Here is a 17,889-nt window from a genome sequence, read left to right as displayed (position 1 = left end):
CACACACACCTTAGCTGGTATAGAAACACCCTCCCCACCCACCCACAACCACACACACACCTTAGCTGGTATCTTTGTCCTTATCCATGTCCAGCTTTTACATCTCAGCCATTTGATTAAGAGACATTCAGTCTTGTTATACAGTTTGCTTTTTAAAACATGCGCTGTTATACAGCATTTTAGCTTCATGGCACAGGTGAGCAGACTGTACAAAGGCATCCTCCAGTAGACACCCTCCCGTATTATTAACGTTCTGTGCCAAGTGGCACGCATGTTACAACTGACGAGCTTTATTCTTTTTCTTTCAACTTTTTATTGATTTTTTTTTTGTGAGTTTCACGTCATGTACCCCAGTCCCACTCATCTCCAGTGTATCCTCCCTCCGCCCTTGCAACCTCTTACCCTCAAACAAACAAGCAAACTAACAAATAAAAACAAACAGAACAAAGCATAGAAAACATCTCATCATGGAAGCTGTTTTATGTTCTTAGTGTGCCCCACACTATACCCCTCTGTCCACACATCTTCACTTGCAAATATTCATTGCAATGAGTCATTGGTCTGGTTCGAGGCCTCTGGCTTCTGCCACACCATTAATATTGGATCCTCACTGGGATTCCTCTCAGCTATCCTGTTGTTGCCCTGTGTCCTGAAGATCCTGCAGCTTTGGATCAGTAGGACCAACCCTTTCATGTACTTCAACAGTTCAGAGGTGTTGTAGATTCTGGAGTGACCAACTCAGAGCCCTAGATCTGGGCCTGGGTTGTAGCTGAGCTGATCAGCCCTCTGGCACTGCCTTATCTGCAACACCAGGGTGAGTTCTCCAGTTCTACCCAGCTAGCAGGGGGGCAGGGTCAGCTTCCCTGATTTTATGCCTTCAGGGCCAACTCACCTGTACCCACACCACCAGAGCCAGTTCCACTGTGTTGGCCAGGCAAGGTGCACCCAGGCAAGGTGCAGAGCCTATGCTCTCCAGTGCTGCTGCTGGTGATAGACAGGACCAACAATCTAGTTCCCATAACCTTGGGGTCAGCTCTCCCATGCCCCCCACTGATTTTTAACTTGTGACCTAAATCCACAGTTTCTAGTAAGGCCCACCTTGGTGTTGGGCATTGTATCCATTTGCACAAATATATAATCACATGTTTCTGCCATAATGATACCATGCCAAGCATTTTCACTGCCCTAGAAGGTCATATCTGCTTTTTTGTCCTCTGTGAACTGGCAGCAACTCAGCACTCTGACACCCTGCTCTGTATAAGGTGCCATGCTGTGAGGCAGAGAGAGAACCTCAGCATTCACTTGGTAGGCTTTGAATAGAATACTGACTGCTTTTTACTGAACTCATGAAGATATTTTATTATACATTTTATAATTATAGTATCTTACATGTGAATTTTAGAAAACTCAATGAAGTACAAAGAGGAAAATAACATTTATTATTCTGCTGTTCTAAGACAACGACTGTTAATAGTTTAGTATGTTTTCATCACGTAATTTCTTTGCAAGTATAATCAATCTATTTTTGAGTATAATAGTGTGTATCCAACTTCATGTTTTTTGTTGTTTATCATCAGAATTATTGTCTTATTGAAATTGGTTAAAAAGTATCACCCAAGACTTTATTTTTAGGCATTAAAGCATTTTCCAGTTTTGTATGTGTTAGTATGGTAAACATCTAGTTCTGAACATTTATCTCTATTTTTTACTTACTTTTTGCTATTTTTGAGACAGGGTCTGGTTATGTAGCCCAGGCTAACCCAAAAGTCTTGATCGTCCTGTCTCTGTCTCTTGAGATCTGGAATCAAAGGCATACATCGTACCCAGTTTTATTTACTTTCATTTTAAGGCACATTTTAAAGATAGAGCTTTTAAAAGTAGACTCATGGAGTTTTGACACTGCTGAGTCACTTTTACTGAAGGTTGGGGGTTTTCTCAAATGGACACTAACTATACTTTTAAGAAAGAGAAACTTGTATTTACCCAGCATCTGCATGTACAGAGTTCTAAAAGATGGGCAACAGAGGAACGATGAGGCACGCACGCTTTCTAGGAGGTTAAAAAGGCTGATCATCAAGGACTAAGGGAGATGTTGTGTTCCTCAACAACGAAGGAAGCACACTGGGTTAGGGCTGAGTGTGTGAATGTGGGAGGAGTTGAGAAAACCCTCAGACTGTGAAGGACATGAGGATGAATTAGAGTAACTGACATGGAAAATGGAAAGGGGAGATATTTGAAATTAAGAAATATGCAGAAAGTTTCCAAGCACCACTGGGAATTCATGAGTTGGCTGATCAAATAATCATGGTAGTACCAATTTGGGAATCTGACATCTCCAAATAGAAGAAAGATAGGAACAGGTGGGCTGATCTGGGCTGCAGTGTTGCTATTAAAGGTAGGTCAGATGAACACTGCTGTTTAAGTGAAAATCCATGTGACCTCGGTCATCAGAAGAGGGGTCTATTTGGTTGATTGACTAGGAGGAAATCTGGATAGTGGTGCTTATCGTACAGATGCCCAGGACAGGGAAAGCCCTAGTTGCCTTTTATCTTAGAAGCTGGTCATGGGTTGAGTTCATGAATGGAAGTTAAGAGCTGGTAACAATCATGAAGAACTAGATGCTACTATGAAAAGCCTTTCTGACAAATAGTGAACAAGAAGTAACATGACAGCACTGGTTCAAAGTCACAGAACAGATGGCTTGGCACTAGTCTGCTTCATGTTTCCCTCAAAGCCCTGGTGGCACTTTGTCCCTGCATGAAGATCTGTAACAAGAAAACACTCAAAACTATCCAAGCTCTGGGGTTGCCCAATGGGGTCAGGTGTTACTCTAGTGAACTCTGAGGACAAGGAATACTTGTATCATCTGACAATTCATCTTTGCATTTGAGAGACCATCTGTGCCCAAACTAGACTCCTAAAAATAGACCAATAAAGTGGCCCCTCTTGAGGAGAGGTGAAAATTCTGGACTATTAAGGGGTAGATCAGGCTAAGTATTGGGTCAGATGTATAAGACCATAACCCTGATCACTGCTCCTTATTGTATTTTATGCAGTGAGAGTGTTACTAGTCTCTTTTTTTTCTTTTCTCCCAGTGGCATTGGTGGTGGTCTTGAAGTTTTTTTTGGGCATCAAGTCCAGGTTGACTCTACAAATACTGAAAAAAAAGAAACCCCTTCATTTGTCTTCTTTGGGGTGGGAGGGAAGATAATGCTAATACAAGACTCTATTTGATTAACCTCTTGAAACAAATTAGCCAAATGTGCCCTGAATGACTACATCAATAAATTAGATAAAGTTAGTTGTAGGAGGCAATAAGCTTGCAAAATCACTGCAATTCATGTTGCTAGCTTGCCCAACCTCTGAGGTAAAAATCTAAGGAGGAAACTGGTTCCCCAACACAAATCACAGGACTTGCCTGGACTGAGTCTTCTAACCATGACTTATGCATTGCTGCTATGCATGGACTGTGGGTGTGCTTGAATGACCCATTGTTTCTTTTGAACAGGGAACATAGTTTTGTGTTTCACATGAACTGTGTGTGTGTGTACATGTTCTTTTTATCCTTTCACTTTGAATTCATTGCTTTTTTTTTTAATACTTCTCATCATTGTTCTAGATTATTGTTCCATGTTAACATGGACAATTCATTCTGAGATGTTTATTCAACAAGGAAAAGGTGGAGGAGGAGCGACCACTCCAATAGTTACAGCCTCATAAAGAACTCAGAACTAATACGGGTTGACAGTAACACTTAGTCTATGGAGAATCCCAAGGGGCTCTCTAGAATAAGAATTATGACATCAATAAATAGATTCCTTCTGGAAAGAATTGGCTGAGGGATACTTGTAGGGCTGTCTTAACTATGTGAACCATTCGTTATTAATCTAAGGTTAGTGGGGGCAGTTTTTGTGTGTGCTCTGATAAAATCAGGAGAAACTTTTTATGTTGAAGCAGAAGAGGTTAGATGGGAAGAAAATAATATTTCTCATAGGAAGTGAGAGCCAATACCCTCTGAATTTATAGATTTGATTTCTCTAGCAGAAATATGACCACTTGCTAAACTTGGGATTGAACAGTCTCATCTGGTGGTAATCCCCAACTGAGCCTTGTTCTTCACGTCCTGAGTTATGCACTGTCTTTAAATTAATTAATTAATTTATTATTTTACATTTCAGAGACATCCGATTTTACACTGTTAGAGTGGTATTCTACATTGTTTCTGTTACTGTGAGAAAACACTCCAACCAAGACCAACTTTGGGGAGGGAAGAGTTTGTTTCAGCTTACATTTCCAGTATATATCATCATTGAGGGAAGTCAGGGTAGGAATACATGGCAGGAAGCATAGACAAATGCTGCTTACCAGTTCATTCATTGGGTCATCTAGCTTTCTTATACACAGCAGGCCCACCTTTCTAGGAATGGTTCTACCCACAGTAGACTGTGCTCTCCACGATCAATCATCTGTCAGGTTCAGACATGGCCATAGGCCAGTCTGATTGAGACAGTTCTTTAAATGAGGCTCCCTCCTCCCAGTTGATACTAGGTTGTGTCGAGTTGATAATAAAAACTAGCCAGGATCGGAGGCAAATGTACCTATCCAAGAATGATTCCTAGGAAAGACTGTGTGCATTCCTGAATCACTTACTTCTTCTACTGTGTGAGGCCTGAGGATAGAGCCCAGAGGGCTGGAGTTAGTGGGAAGTGCCATTACTCACCGAGCCATCTCCCTGGCCTTCAAAATGAAGTGCTCGAAGAACATCCTGGTTTAGGGTGATGTTTCTTTAAGCAGATACTAGCAGTAGTTTTAAGTTATTTTCACGCTGTGTGATGTCTTTTCAGATCAGGAGCTTGTTGTCACTTAAAAAAAAAAGCTTTACTTTAAAAAAAAGAAAGAATGAAAGAGAGAGAGAGAGAGAGAGAGAGAGAGAGAGAGAGGGGAGAGAGAGAGAGGAAAATAAAAACAAAGAAAAAAGGAAGGGTATCTGTGCAAGCCCTTGCTGCACAAACCTGGTGGCCATCACCCAAGCTCCATTCCTGGAACCCACAGAAAGGTAGAGGGAGAGAATCAACTTCACAGACTTGTTTGTCTTCCATAAGCATTTGGTGGGAGCCACCTCCCCACAACACACACACACACACTCACGACAGACAGAGACAAAGAGACGCATACATGCTAATAATAGATAAAATCAATTACAAAAAGAAGCCCACAAATTCTGTAAGTTAGAGGAAGATCCTGGTGTCCACTGACTTCAGATGTCACCACCTAGTGAGCTGTTAGGTTTGTGCCATGTCATTAGAAGAGAGAACTCTTCAGCAAAAACAGAAGACTGTTTTTTGCTTGCTTGTTTGTTTGTTTAATGTGTTTTATTTATTTTTTAACTGTTGTTATTCTTGGTTCGGAGCATATGCGTTTGGACCATTCACAAAAGTATTAACTGTAATAATGCATTTTATTTATAATTTATTTTTAGATTTATTGATTTTTATCTTACATGTACACATGTTTTGCCTGCATGTATGTATGTGTATCACATGAATGCCTGGTGCCCTCAGAAGTTCAGAAGAGGGCATCACATTCCTGGAACCAAAGTTATGGATGGCTGTGAGCCACCATGTGGCTGCTTGGAAACCCAATCCAGGTCTTCTGCAAGAGCAACAAGTGCTCCCCATCACTGGAGCATCTCTCCAGCCCCAAGTTTTCTTTTATTTCTTTAATCGATAAACACCAAATAAACCAATCATGACTTTTAATTCTTATCTTTTAATACAATGAGCTAAGTAGATGTGACCTTTTGTCAAATAAAAGCCGAGGCTACCTGACAGTCTCTGTAAGTGAGGTCTGCTCTATACCCAAGGTACTGAACTTAGAGTGTTGTCCTTCATTTAAAGTTCTTAAAATTGGGGCTGGAGAGATGGCTCAGAGGTTAAGAGCACTTCCTGTGTTCAATTCCCTGCAACCACATGGTGGCTCAGAACCATCTATAATGAGATCTGGTGCCCTCTTCTGGCTTGTAGGCATACATGCAGGCAGAATGCTATATAGATATAATAAATAAATAAACCTTTTTAAAGTTCTTAAAATTTATGAAAATATAAAATTTCACTTTGAATACACATATCAAAACTGATTTGGAAACAAAGTGAGGCGACTTCCTAGTGTAGTCAACTCACTATCTACATTGTTACATATCTACCAGGCTGAGGAGGCAATCCTCTCCTGAGATAGGAAACGTCAGGGTCAGCCTGAGCGCCACAAAGGGAGTGGAGCTTTCACACTTAGGTCTGGTCCTTTTGTTCTTTTTTGCACTCTTTCCATTGCCGCCGCCGCCTCCTTCTCCTCTTCCTCCTCCTCCTCCTCTTCCTCTTCATTGTTTAAATTTAAAAATTTTAAAAATAAATTTAAAAAAAAATTAAAAATTTTTACTATTTTTTTTTAAGTTACCTTCACATTCCACTGTCCTCTCCCCATTCCTGTGTTTACACAGTTGTGGTTCGGAATATGGAAGGCTGTAACTCTAAGGAAAATCCATTCAAACATTTTTCTTGTTTTATTTGTCAAGGAAGAATTTGCATCAGAGAGCCCTACTACTTCCTTTTATTCGTTTTGAATCTTAATGAATTTACAACCCTTGAGGAATTTAATTTTTTTTTTGAACATAGTGTTCTCCAACAGAAGTAAGGTTTGTGTGGGGTGGTCCATGCTTGGCTCCTCTGGTGGGTAAATGTAATTTCACAGATGGGATCATTCTCAGGTGGGTAAATATTCTCCCAGGGTATGTTCCTGGCTCTACCCAGTCCCCAAACACCCCAATCTGTACAGTAACTTGGCTGAGTGAACCCTGGGGGCTTGTCTGTGCCTTTTTGTTCTAGATACATTTCATCTTGCTCTTCAGTCGACAAGGGAAGCTGCGGCTGCAGAAATGGTATACCACACTCCCTGACAAGGAGAGGAAGAAGATCACGCGGGAGATCATCCAGACCGTCCTCTCTCGCGGGCACAGGACCAGTAGCTTCATTGACTGGAAGGAGCTGAAACTTGTTTATAAAAGGTGTGAGTAACTTCATGAGAACCAAACTTTTCATTATCGTTTTTGCTCTGTTTTAGTTCTGAACACTTTAGATTGCAATACCAATCTCAGCGCTTTCTGAAATCTTTCACGAGTAGAGGCTAAGTATTTGCAACAAAGAGTGACCGCTAGTGAAGATCTCCATCGACATGTATCAGCTTCCGAGTGTTAGATGGATTCTGAATGCTTAAGCTGTGTGCTGAATCTGCACACAAGTGCTCTGTTAACATTTTGTGAACACAGGTTACATTCCCAGTGTCATTTCAATGACTGTAGATACAGCAGCAAATGAATGAGACAGATTATGTTTCTATTTTCAAGAAGCACATTTTTTAAGCAAACCACATATATCCACCTAGTAGCAAATGCTATGGGAGAATGCAAGTAAATGTGGCAGAGAAATGAGAATCTTTCCAATGGATTGCTCATACTATAGTTCATATTTGCAGATGGGTGAACTGAGGACGCACAGTGTAAGTAATTACTACCTAGTCACAGTAGTTGAATGATAATCAGTAAAGCCAGGACTCAAGTCCAGCTCTTTCTTCCTTTAGTGCCTAGATTTCTTTTGATGCACCTGTGTGGCAAGACCCTACTAGCAAGGAATCCTAATCTATAAATGAGAAACCTGAGGTTTGAGAGGTAAAGCCAGCTTTTCAATGAAGACTCAGGTAATGGATGCCTAAGTTAGGACATGGACATAGCTGGCCTGACCCCATGTCCTACATCAAACTACAGCTTCCCAAATGGGAAATGCACAGTGGAAATGCGGAGAGTGTTTTTAAAAAACAGTAAGAAAGGAATAGCGTGGATGGGCTGATATTATGGAGTCCACTACCAGGGAGTGCTTTGGAAAACAGCTTCTAAAAAACTGAATGTGAGAGACATGGAATGAGACACCATGTGAAGGCAGACATGGGAGTGTGGGCCCCTGAGAGCGTTGCTGAGGCAGACATGGGAGTGTGGGCCCCTGAGAGCGTTGCTGAAGGATTGTATATTAGAGACAATTTACAAACTGGACAGAAGCTTGAACAAACACCCTGATTACCATGGACCAGAGGAACATGCTTCTGATTGAAGCTCTTCAAGGTAAACTTCTGTTGAGAGCATCTGTTGACGTGATTAACAGATATCATCTAGGCACTGCAGCAGTTTTATATACTCTGGTTTCTACTTGAGGACTGTAGTGCACACCACGAGCAATGATTTTTATCCTTGTATGGGGAGAATCTATAGAGAAAGCAGGAGGATGCACGCCCATAGAGAAAACCCACTTTGGCTTATTTGTTGTCTCATTCAATTTTGCTTTTCCTTATTTTTTTTCTTTTCAAGGTATGCTAGTTTATATTTTTGCTGTGCAATAGAAAATCAAGACAATGAGCTCTTGACACTAGAGATTGTTCATCGTTATGTGGAGTTGCTGGATAAATACTTTGGAAATGTAAGTGTCTTCCTGGCCCGTTAGAGTCAGCATCCATCGGTTCTTGCTTTTGCTCATCTCCTGTATTCCTTTTCTCTCTCTAAAATCTAAACTATCAATTGCATTGTACTGAGGATGGCGCTGGCTCACCTTGGTTTAGGATTACAGGATTCCTCCCTACCTGCATGTCTTAGTATGTGAACCACTCCAAAAGATGTGGGTGCATCTTTACCTTCACATTGCAAAGACCTTGTTTCAGGGAACTTGACTTTAATTGTGAATGATCTCTGGTCCCTTACTCCTTACTGGCTTTGCCATTTCTTTTCTGTTTGACATTTTGTTCCTTCTCTGGCATTGTTTAAAGTTACAATATTATTAGTACACAAGGAACAGTAACAACAACCCAAACAAGCAAATGTCCCCAATCCAGTCGCTTTTAAAACCTCATTTGCATTTATTTCAGGAACAGATGCAATGATCTCTCACAGCTGCTCCCATCTTCAGACATATTCACTCCGTGCCAGCTTGCAGCTGGGCCCCATCTTACCACTTCAGGGAGTTGCTTAGTTACACTGAGTCCTCTATACCACTATATTCATATTTCTTCAGTCTTAACCTGCTTTGCCTTCTCTGGAGCACTGGATTTTTATTCATCCTTTAAATCCCTCCCCACTGTTTTTGACTATGACATTGCTTTCTGCTGCATCAGGAGGCGCCACCCTGATTTTCTTCTTCCTCTGACTTCCCTAAACCCGCTCCCATCTTCTAAATGCTGTGCATCTTTTCCCACCTGCCTAATGTGTCTGTGGATTCTTTCAAAGAATCTATTGCCAAGTGACTCTTCTTTGCTTACCCAGTGATGATCTTCACTGATCAAGTGCTATGTCCATCCTTTACCAACGTATTGTGTCTGGTGGTTGAAATTTGCTATTTCCTAGAATCCTTCAATGCAAAAGATAGGATTCTTTTTTTTTTTGCCTTTCTTTCCTTTCTTTACCTATTACTAGAACCTACCTGACTCTTTAATTTAAACTTAAAGCTCATCTCTTTCATTTCCATCTCACTAGCTGACTTAGGGTTTCTATTGCTGCAGTGAATCACCATGATCTAAAATCAAATTGGCGAGAAAAGGGTTTATTAATTAGGCTTACATGTACATATTACTATTGAAGAAAGTCAGGGCAGGAAGTCAAACAGGACAAGACCCTGGAGGCAGGAGCTGATGCTCTGGCTTGCTCAGCATACTTTCTTATATAACCTAGGACCACCAACCCAAGGTTAGCACCACTCACAATGGGCTGGGGCCTTCCCCATTGATCACTAGTTGAAAAAAAAAAATTGCCTTACAACTGGATCTCATGGAGGTGTTTCCTCAACTGAGGCCCCTTTGTCTCTGATGAGACAAAGTTGACACAAAACCAACAGTGCACTAATGTAGCTGGTGTACTTGAGGTTTTACATTTAGCTTCTTATTTGGCCATTTCTACCCCTATACCCTTCCTTGCTTCTAGGCTTGGCCTGTTGGTAAATACCTTTTTTGTTTTTTATAAAACACAGACCTAGGTGGAACATTATTCCTCATTACCAGAAAACTCCACACCTCCTAGGCTCTAAGGCAAGCTTTCAGAACAGTGGTAACAGACAACTCCTCCTCCCTTGCTGTGTTCTTTCCGTTGTGTTCCTGTCCTCAGCAACATCCGAGGTCATGCAGTAGCTTAGAGTATCCTACCCGGTGCAAGAGCTGATGCAATGCAAACCTGGCCCTTTACTGGGGTCATGACCTTTGACCTCTGCCCATGCCTCACCACTCATAAATACTTCCGGGCCAGATTTTAACAGATGCCATCTAGACACTAGTAAAATACACTGTTGTAGGAAAGAAAGCTATCAGAGCTGGAAAAGGTTCCTCCAGCAACGTTCTTAGCACATTCCCGTGGTCATGGACATTTATCAAGTGATGTTCGGAGAATTTGCTTCCAGATTTTTTTTTCTTTTTATTGGGAGTTTTATGCTTTCTACATACTTATTCCAAATTTATTTATTATCTATTTATTTAATTACATCCCAAATGCTGTCATTCCCTCCTGGTCCCCCTCCACAGAGTCCCTTCCCTAACGACCCTCCCTTTTGCCTTTGAGAGGGTGGGGCCCCTGGGTATCCCCCTGCCCTGGTGCATTAAGTCTCTGCAGAATTGGGTTCATCCTCTCCTGCTAAGGCAGGACAAGGTAGCCCTCTGCTACACATGTGCCAGGGACCTCTGTCTAGCCCATGCATGCTCTTTGGTAAGTGGCTCAGTCTCTGAGAGCTCCCATGGGGTCCAGGTTAGATAACATTGTTGGTCTTCTGTGGAGTTCTCATCCCCTTCAGGACCTTCAATCCTTCCCCCAACTCTTCCATGAGAGTCCCTGTCCTTTGTCCAATGTTTGGCTGTGGGTATTTGTATCTGTTTGAGTCAGCTGCTGGGTAGAGCCTCTCACAGGACAACATGCTCTTGTCTGTAAACATAACAGAGTATCGTTAATAGTGTTAGGGATTGGTGTTTGTCCGAGGTGGGATGGGTCTCAAGTTGGGCCAGTTATTGGTTGGCCATTCATTCTCTCAGTCTCTGTTCCATCTATCCCCTGTCCCTGAATTTCTTGTTGACATGACAAATTTAGGGTTGAAAGTTTTCTGGGTGTGTTGGTGGTTTTATGCCAACACTGGGGTCCTGCCTGGCTACAGGACGTTGCCTCTTCAGGTTCCATATCCCCACTGCTATACATCTCAGCTAAGGTCACCTGCATTGACTTCTGGGAACCTCCCCCATCCCAGGTCTCTGGCATGTCTTAGAAATGCCTCCCAACTCTCCACCCCTGCCAGCTACAGATTCCATTCATTCTCCTGGCCCTCTGAGCCTCTCCTGTCTCTTTCCAAACCTGATCCTGATCCTAATCCAGCCTCCCCTATTCCCCTCCTCACCCCCTTCCACCCAAGTCCCTCCTTCTCTGCCTCTCATGACTATTTTATATCCCACTTCTAAATGGGATTCAAACGTCTTCAGTTGGGCCTGCCTTCATTTAACTTCTTTGGGTCTGTGGAGTGTATCATGGGTATTCTGTACCTTATCTACTTAATCAATGAGTATAGTGAATGCATGTCATCTTGAGTCTGGGTCACTCAGAATGATATTTTCTAGTTCCATCCATTTGCCTGCAAAATTCATGATGTCCTTGTTTTTAATAGCTGAATAGTATTCTTTCTCTGAAACTGAACAGACAACATTTTTTTTATCATTGGATCATTGATATATATACATCAATATATATATATATCAATATATATATATATATTTTTTTACGAGTAAGGGGTAGTTTCTGGGACAAGATCTCTCTGTATAGCCTGGGCAGTCCTGGAAATTGCTTTGTAAATTAGTTTGGCCTTGAACTCAGAGATCCTCCTGCCTCTTGCGGGATTAACAGCACACCCAGCTTTTCTTCTTTTTTTCAACAGACTTCACAATAACAAGTATTGAGAGGGCTTCTATATGAATTTTCTCCCTCTTCTTTCCCATGTAAATGATGTTATAACATATTGCTTGGGAGTCTTCAGTTATTGTCAATATTCAAGAATAACCCCATGTCTTCCTGACACAACAAATTTTATTTTTTTTTCAAAGCAGGGCATATATAGTAGCAAGTTTTAAAACATGGAATTATTTAACTTCCTGCTTTCTTTTATTCTAATGAATTCTGACATTTTTGGTACTTTCCTTTGAAATGAACTACAGACAGGGCCCTTTGCAAAGGGCATGAAGGTGTTTCTGGAAGTCTGAGCTTTTGTGTACTCTCCCCTCTCTTCCTCATTTCTGAACTCTGGTTTCGCCTGTTGTTTCTCTGGTTTAAACCAACTGCAATCATGTGACTTGAGGCTGAATTTTGATCTCTCTGTGTTTAACTGAAATTCAACCAGATATTTCAGACCACATCATTTCTTAAAAGAATTTCAAGACATCTCCACCAGTATCTAGGCCCAGAGAGAGCGTAAAGAGGTTCGGAATAACTTCCTGCAGCTGTAGCATTGATTCTCCATCCAATTCTGGTACACCTCTAGAAGCTCTATCTTTGTCATGAATCAAAATTTTAATTCACTAAAACATTCGATGAACTTTTCATTAAGCTAAGAGCACTTCAGGGCTCTATGCCCAATAGGTGTTCAATTTTTATTAATTAACGGTGATGACCAAAGGCTTCTGGGACTGATCCTCATTGACATCATCTCAGAAATAAGATATTTCTCTTTTGATTTATTTTCCTCTCATACTAATACCAAAGATTTCATTGAGTTCAGCCCTTATATTATGCAAGGGGAAAGTTATACCTTGAAAATACTGTATTTTGAAGACAGATAGATCAAAATCTCTGGTTCCTAATTTGAGTGATGTATTTTATAGTGTCTTTCAATTCTAAGGAGATTATCAAGGATTGAGCAGTTAATCTTTCAATCTTCAGTAAGTAGCATTAACCCCAATTTACAGATGCTAAACAGAAATGCCTTGGGGTTTCGAAGTAGATAAAGGGATTTAGACATTTGCCATATTTCCATTCTGCATTGCAGCATGAATTTTGATTGATGTATTTTGAGTGTGTGGATGCTTCTGTCCCAGGAAGCTTTTGAATCTGACCTAGGAAATTTTTCTGTTATGAGAGGAAGGGCATTAAGTGTCTTGACCCTCGTGTCTGCTTACTTAGTAACCAGATCCAAGATTTCAGACCTTCATGAATCTCCCTCTCACTGATGAGGATATGACACTAAAAATGCTGATAAAAAACATTTATTTTGCTAAATACATGGGCTACTGTGATAGTAAAGACAGTGGTTAGGAAAAGTATATAAACTATTGATTGTTAGTCATATGTTGCATTGCAACTGGTTTTCATGTCTAATTCTGTAGTATTTCTTACTATCTGAAACATTTCCTTTGTGTACCTTGAAACTTCATGTATTTACTTAAAGAGGAGTTCAAGGGCAGATGCTTCTTATCTTAGACTTTACTCAAAACGATTTAGTTGATGAGCTGTCAGAAATAGTACCACAGTAGTATATATTCTGCTGTAAGAGAAGAGCTTTAAGTCATACCATAGTAAAACAAAATAAAATAAAAGATTAGGAAGTATAAAATAAAATGAAATTTTGTGCCATTTATAAGTTGTATGCCAGAATCTATATACGTAGCGGTGGAGGGAATGGCAAAGAAAGGTTTCTTGGTTATTACATAGACGGTGAAGGAAGACGCAATGTATATCACTTGATGGGTATACACACACACACACACACAAACACACACATATAAAGCTTTCACACACAGTTCTGCATATAGTTATATATAGGACGTTAAAGTAGAATTTAGAAGTATTTCAGTAATAGCTGAAAGAACTTGAACTTTGTCCCAGTTGAACAGATTGTCACCTCTACTTATGCTGAGATGGAGATGGCCTGTAGAGTAGCACTTTGGAGTTACCATATACACACAACATTTGCTGTGAAGGTATGTGTGTGTGTGTGTTGTGTGTATCCAACTCTGTATGCAACTCCTTATCTTATTCCCAGAAATTAGATGCAGAGTATTGATTGTCCCATGCCTGTCGAAGAAGGCTTCAAATCTGGGGACAGATGACTGCTCTGAGTGGGCCATGAGAGGTTCCTAGTGGATTTGTAGAAATGTTTGTCAGGTTACCTGACAGGGCTCTATTGATGGTTCATCTTAACAATGCTCCTGTCTGCTTGGATTTCTAGTCTGTACCTGCCTTGAACGCTGAGCTTTCTCTGCCATCGCTACCCTAAACCCTGACTTCTGCCTCTCCTGGCTTCTGGTAACTGATTTCTTCTGGTACTTTTTCGTACATGGATGTTTAATTTACTGTAATTTCTTTCTGTCTGTATTGTTCAAAATTATAAAAAAACGCATTTTCATACCTTTCTAAACATATAATCTTTTAAACTTTAACAAATGGATTGAAGTATGCACATTTTTTTTTTTTTTTTTTGGTTTTTCGAGACAGAGTTTCTCTGTATAGCCCTGGCTGTCCTGGAACTCACTCTGTAGACCAGGCTGGCCTCGAACTCAGAAATCCACCTGCCTCTGCCTCCCAAGTGCTGGGATTAAAGGCGTGCGCCACCACCGCCCGGCTTGCACATTTTTTAATAAGTTTATTATTCTCCTTACAGGCCTGTTAGAGACCTTTCTATATCTTTCCATGTAAACCTACCCTATTCTTTTCAAACTGTACATAGACATATACAATACCTATGCATGATTTGAACAGTTCTTTATGAGTAGACTTTGGATTGTCCCCAATTATTCTTAAAAAATGAGGCCCCCATAACCAGTGTTGCTTATATGTCTTATTGGGTATTGATTTTAACATATCATGGGGCTAACCCTCTTATGGAACTGTTTGGCCCAGGAATTTTTAAAAAGTACTTATTTTTAGGTCATTGTTATTATTACTTATTATTATTATCTATGTGTATGTATATGTCCCTGGTGTGTGTGTGTGTGTGTGTGTGTGTGTGTGTGTGTGTGCGTACGTGCGCGCGTGTGCATGTGTGTGTATGTGTCTGTGATTTGTATATATGTATACCAGTTCATGCAAGGTCCACTGCACATGTGGAAGTCAGAGGATAATTTTGGAGTTCCTTTTATCTTTACATGAGCTCTGGGATTAGAACTCAGGTTGTCATTCTTGTGGGGTATTTACCAGAGAAGACTGCCTGAATTTAAGCCAGTAGAAAATCTTTATTAACTGGCCAATGACTACTCTGGGTGTTTGAGATCCCAGTGTAGCACTGAGGCTTTCTCAGGGTGAACTTTTAAGAACAAATACCATATTCTGGGTTGACATTCTTAGGTCAAGAAGAAGAGTTATCCAGAAGCAGTATGACAGAAATATCAAAAAGCAAGGTTTTCCCAGAACTATGGACTGTGGTAGATTAGGACTTTGTTTTCATTTTAGCAGGTGATACTGTCTACATGCTGGCTTTTATGGCCTGAATGGTACTTCTATCTTGTAATGTCAGTTGTGCAAATTTCTGGTGTCCTGTTACAGTCAGGCTTCTTCTGTGCAAGTGCCTTTACCAATTGACAAATTCTACCAGATGTGGGTGCAAGCATTTTTGCACTCAAAATTAACAGACTCTAGTTTGGCCAGTCAACCAAAAATGGCATAAAAGATTTATAAATTCCACTGACAGTGAGTAGATGTACTTATTTTTACCGTTACCAGCAGTGGCTATTTTCACTGAATTTCCTGGTGAATATGGATTCAGTTTGCCTTTCTCTTGACTTCTTGAAGTTATCCTTATTATTAGACATGTATTACCCTCCCCCATCTTCCTTTGTCTATGAATTGTTTATTATTTTGCTGTTGTTTTGTTTGTTTGTCTGTTTTGGTTTTTTGAACTCTTGTTGTTCTGGAACTCACTATGTAGAACAGGCTGGCCATGTACTCAAGGAAATCCACCTGCCTCTGCCTACTGAGTGCTTGGGATAAAGGTGTGTGCTACGTCATCTGGTTTTATAGTTTGTTTTTACATCTTTTAATCTTGGGTAGGGATTTGCAAAAATTCTTTCTGCATTGAGAAATTTATATGGTTTTGTCAGTAGGTGAGTAAAAGAAAGAGACTTGGAAGAATGGTTCAATTCTTTCCGGCATGTGCCAGGGTAAGGACATGATCAACCATGGTGCCTGGTAGCTTGTGTGACTGTGACAGTTGATAAAGACAAGCACAGGAAAGCAGAGAAGTGGGGTTGGCATGGCGAAATCCTCTGTGTCACATGGGAGAATTAAAATCTATCTTGAATTCTTGACCTCATACAAGGAGGAGATGAGAGAAGAATTTTAGCAAAGTGTGACTATGGTCTTAGACAGGCAAAGAGGTTACATAAAATATCATTACGGTAAGCCTGATGGGAGGAGTTGCAGCTGTGAACTGGAGGGATGAGAGGCTGGGGTTTTATTTAGATGGTAGAATCAATAGGATTGGTAATCAAGGCAAAGGTCAGGACCAAGGGAAGTAGAGTTGTCTTCCTTAGGGTTACTATTGCAGTGATGAAACAATGACCAAAGAAGGGTGGGGAGGAAAGGATTTATTAGGCTTAGGCTTTCACATCATAATTCATCATCCAAGGAAGTCTGGACAGGAACTCAAGCTTGGCAGGGACCTGGAAGCAGAAACTGATATCGAGGCAATGGAGGAGTGCTGCTTACTGCCTTGCTCCTAGTGGCTTGCTCAGCCTACTCTATTATAGAACTCAGCACCATCAGTCCAGGGACAGCAGTACCCACAAAGGGCTGGACACTCCCCTATCAATCAGTAATTAAGAACAAGCCCTACAGGCTTGCCCAATCTTGAGGTGTTTTTCCTACTAAAGATCCCTCTTTCCTTATGACTCTAGCTTGTGACAAGCTGACATAAAACTAGTTAGTACGAGAAGAATGAGTGGAGGGGGAGGATTAATGAGCTCTCACATCAATTAGAAGAAATAATAAGCAAAATTAGGGAGTAAAGGAAGAAAGCATAAACTTGATCAGTCTGGGACTCAGTGATGTAGAGCGAAGAATGCCCATGTAGACATGTAGTCAGCAGATGAAGTACTTGGGTGGATGGAGAACATGTTGTGTTTGTTGCACCATTTGTTGGCTCAAGCAGTTGTGAAGTGGAGGAATGTGAAGCGTTCTGTTTGGATGCAAGGATCAATAGGGATTGATGACCAAAGCAAGAGAGCAGAACCAGTGGATGGAGGGGAATGAAAGAAGGGAGCTCTCACCGTGAGACCCACTGAGGTTGTCCAGAAGACGGACGAGGTGTATTGCAAAGAGAAGGAGCTGTGCAGAAGAACACCAGGATTGAAGATGGATGGCCAGTGAGAAAGCCTCATGGGGAGGACATATTAGCTGTTCTGCATGTTGATATGCCCCAAGCACTCCATAAATAATTACTTTAACAAGGATTTTTTAAAATCACATTCACTTATTTTGATGGGGGATTGTTTGGTTGCTAGGGGATGTGTGTAGAGGTCTGAGGAAAATTTGTGGGGATAGATTCTCTCTTTCTATCATGTGGGTCTTGGTGATCAAACTCAAATCTCAGGATTGGCAGCAAGCAGTTTTATCCCTTGAGCTACCTTGTCTGATCCACCAGTACATACCCATCAAACACAAGGTAGTGGGGGAGAAGTAAAACAGAATCATCCAGAAGGTCTGAGAAGGAGTCATCAGTGTCACAGGAAGACTGTTAAATGGCATAGCCAAGCTTAGGTGAGCAAGGAAGAAGAAATCTTGTCATCAAGAGATAGATTGGTAGGGGCTGGAGAGATGGCTCCGCAGTTAAGAGCACTGACTGCTCTTCCAGAGGT

General features: G+C 41.0%; 1 protein-coding gene across 2 annotated transcripts in view; it reads left to right on the top strand.

The window, feature by feature from the left end:
• The window catches only part of Ap1s3 (adaptor related protein complex 1 subunit sigma 3), a 60,377-nt gene that overhangs the window by 35,229 nt on the left and 7,259 nt on the right, over window positions 1-17,889 (top strand). For both annotated transcript variants that reach the window (XR_003710418.1, XM_028760675.1), the window contains exons 2-3: window positions 6,879-7,057; window positions 8,408-8,516. Coding sequence is in view for 1 of the 2 variants with exons in the window: in XM_028760675.1 (XP_028616508.1) it covers window positions 6,879-7,057; window positions 8,408-8,516 (288 nt within the window). In the remaining variant the exon portion in view is untranslated. The remainder of the gene's footprint in view (window positions 1-6,878; window positions 7,058-8,407; window positions 8,517-17,889) is intronic.

This window comes from Grammomys surdaster, unplaced genomic scaffold (assembly GCF_004785775.1).
Source record: "Grammomys surdaster isolate TR1022 unplaced genomic scaffold, NIH_TR_1.0 126546, whole genome shotgun sequence".
NCBI classification, from domain to species: Eukaryota; Metazoa; Chordata; class Mammalia; order Rodentia; family Muridae; genus Grammomys; species Grammomys surdaster.
The sequence above is the reverse complement of the archived record's forward strand: the minus strand, read 5'-3'. Positions and strand labels throughout refer to the sequence as shown.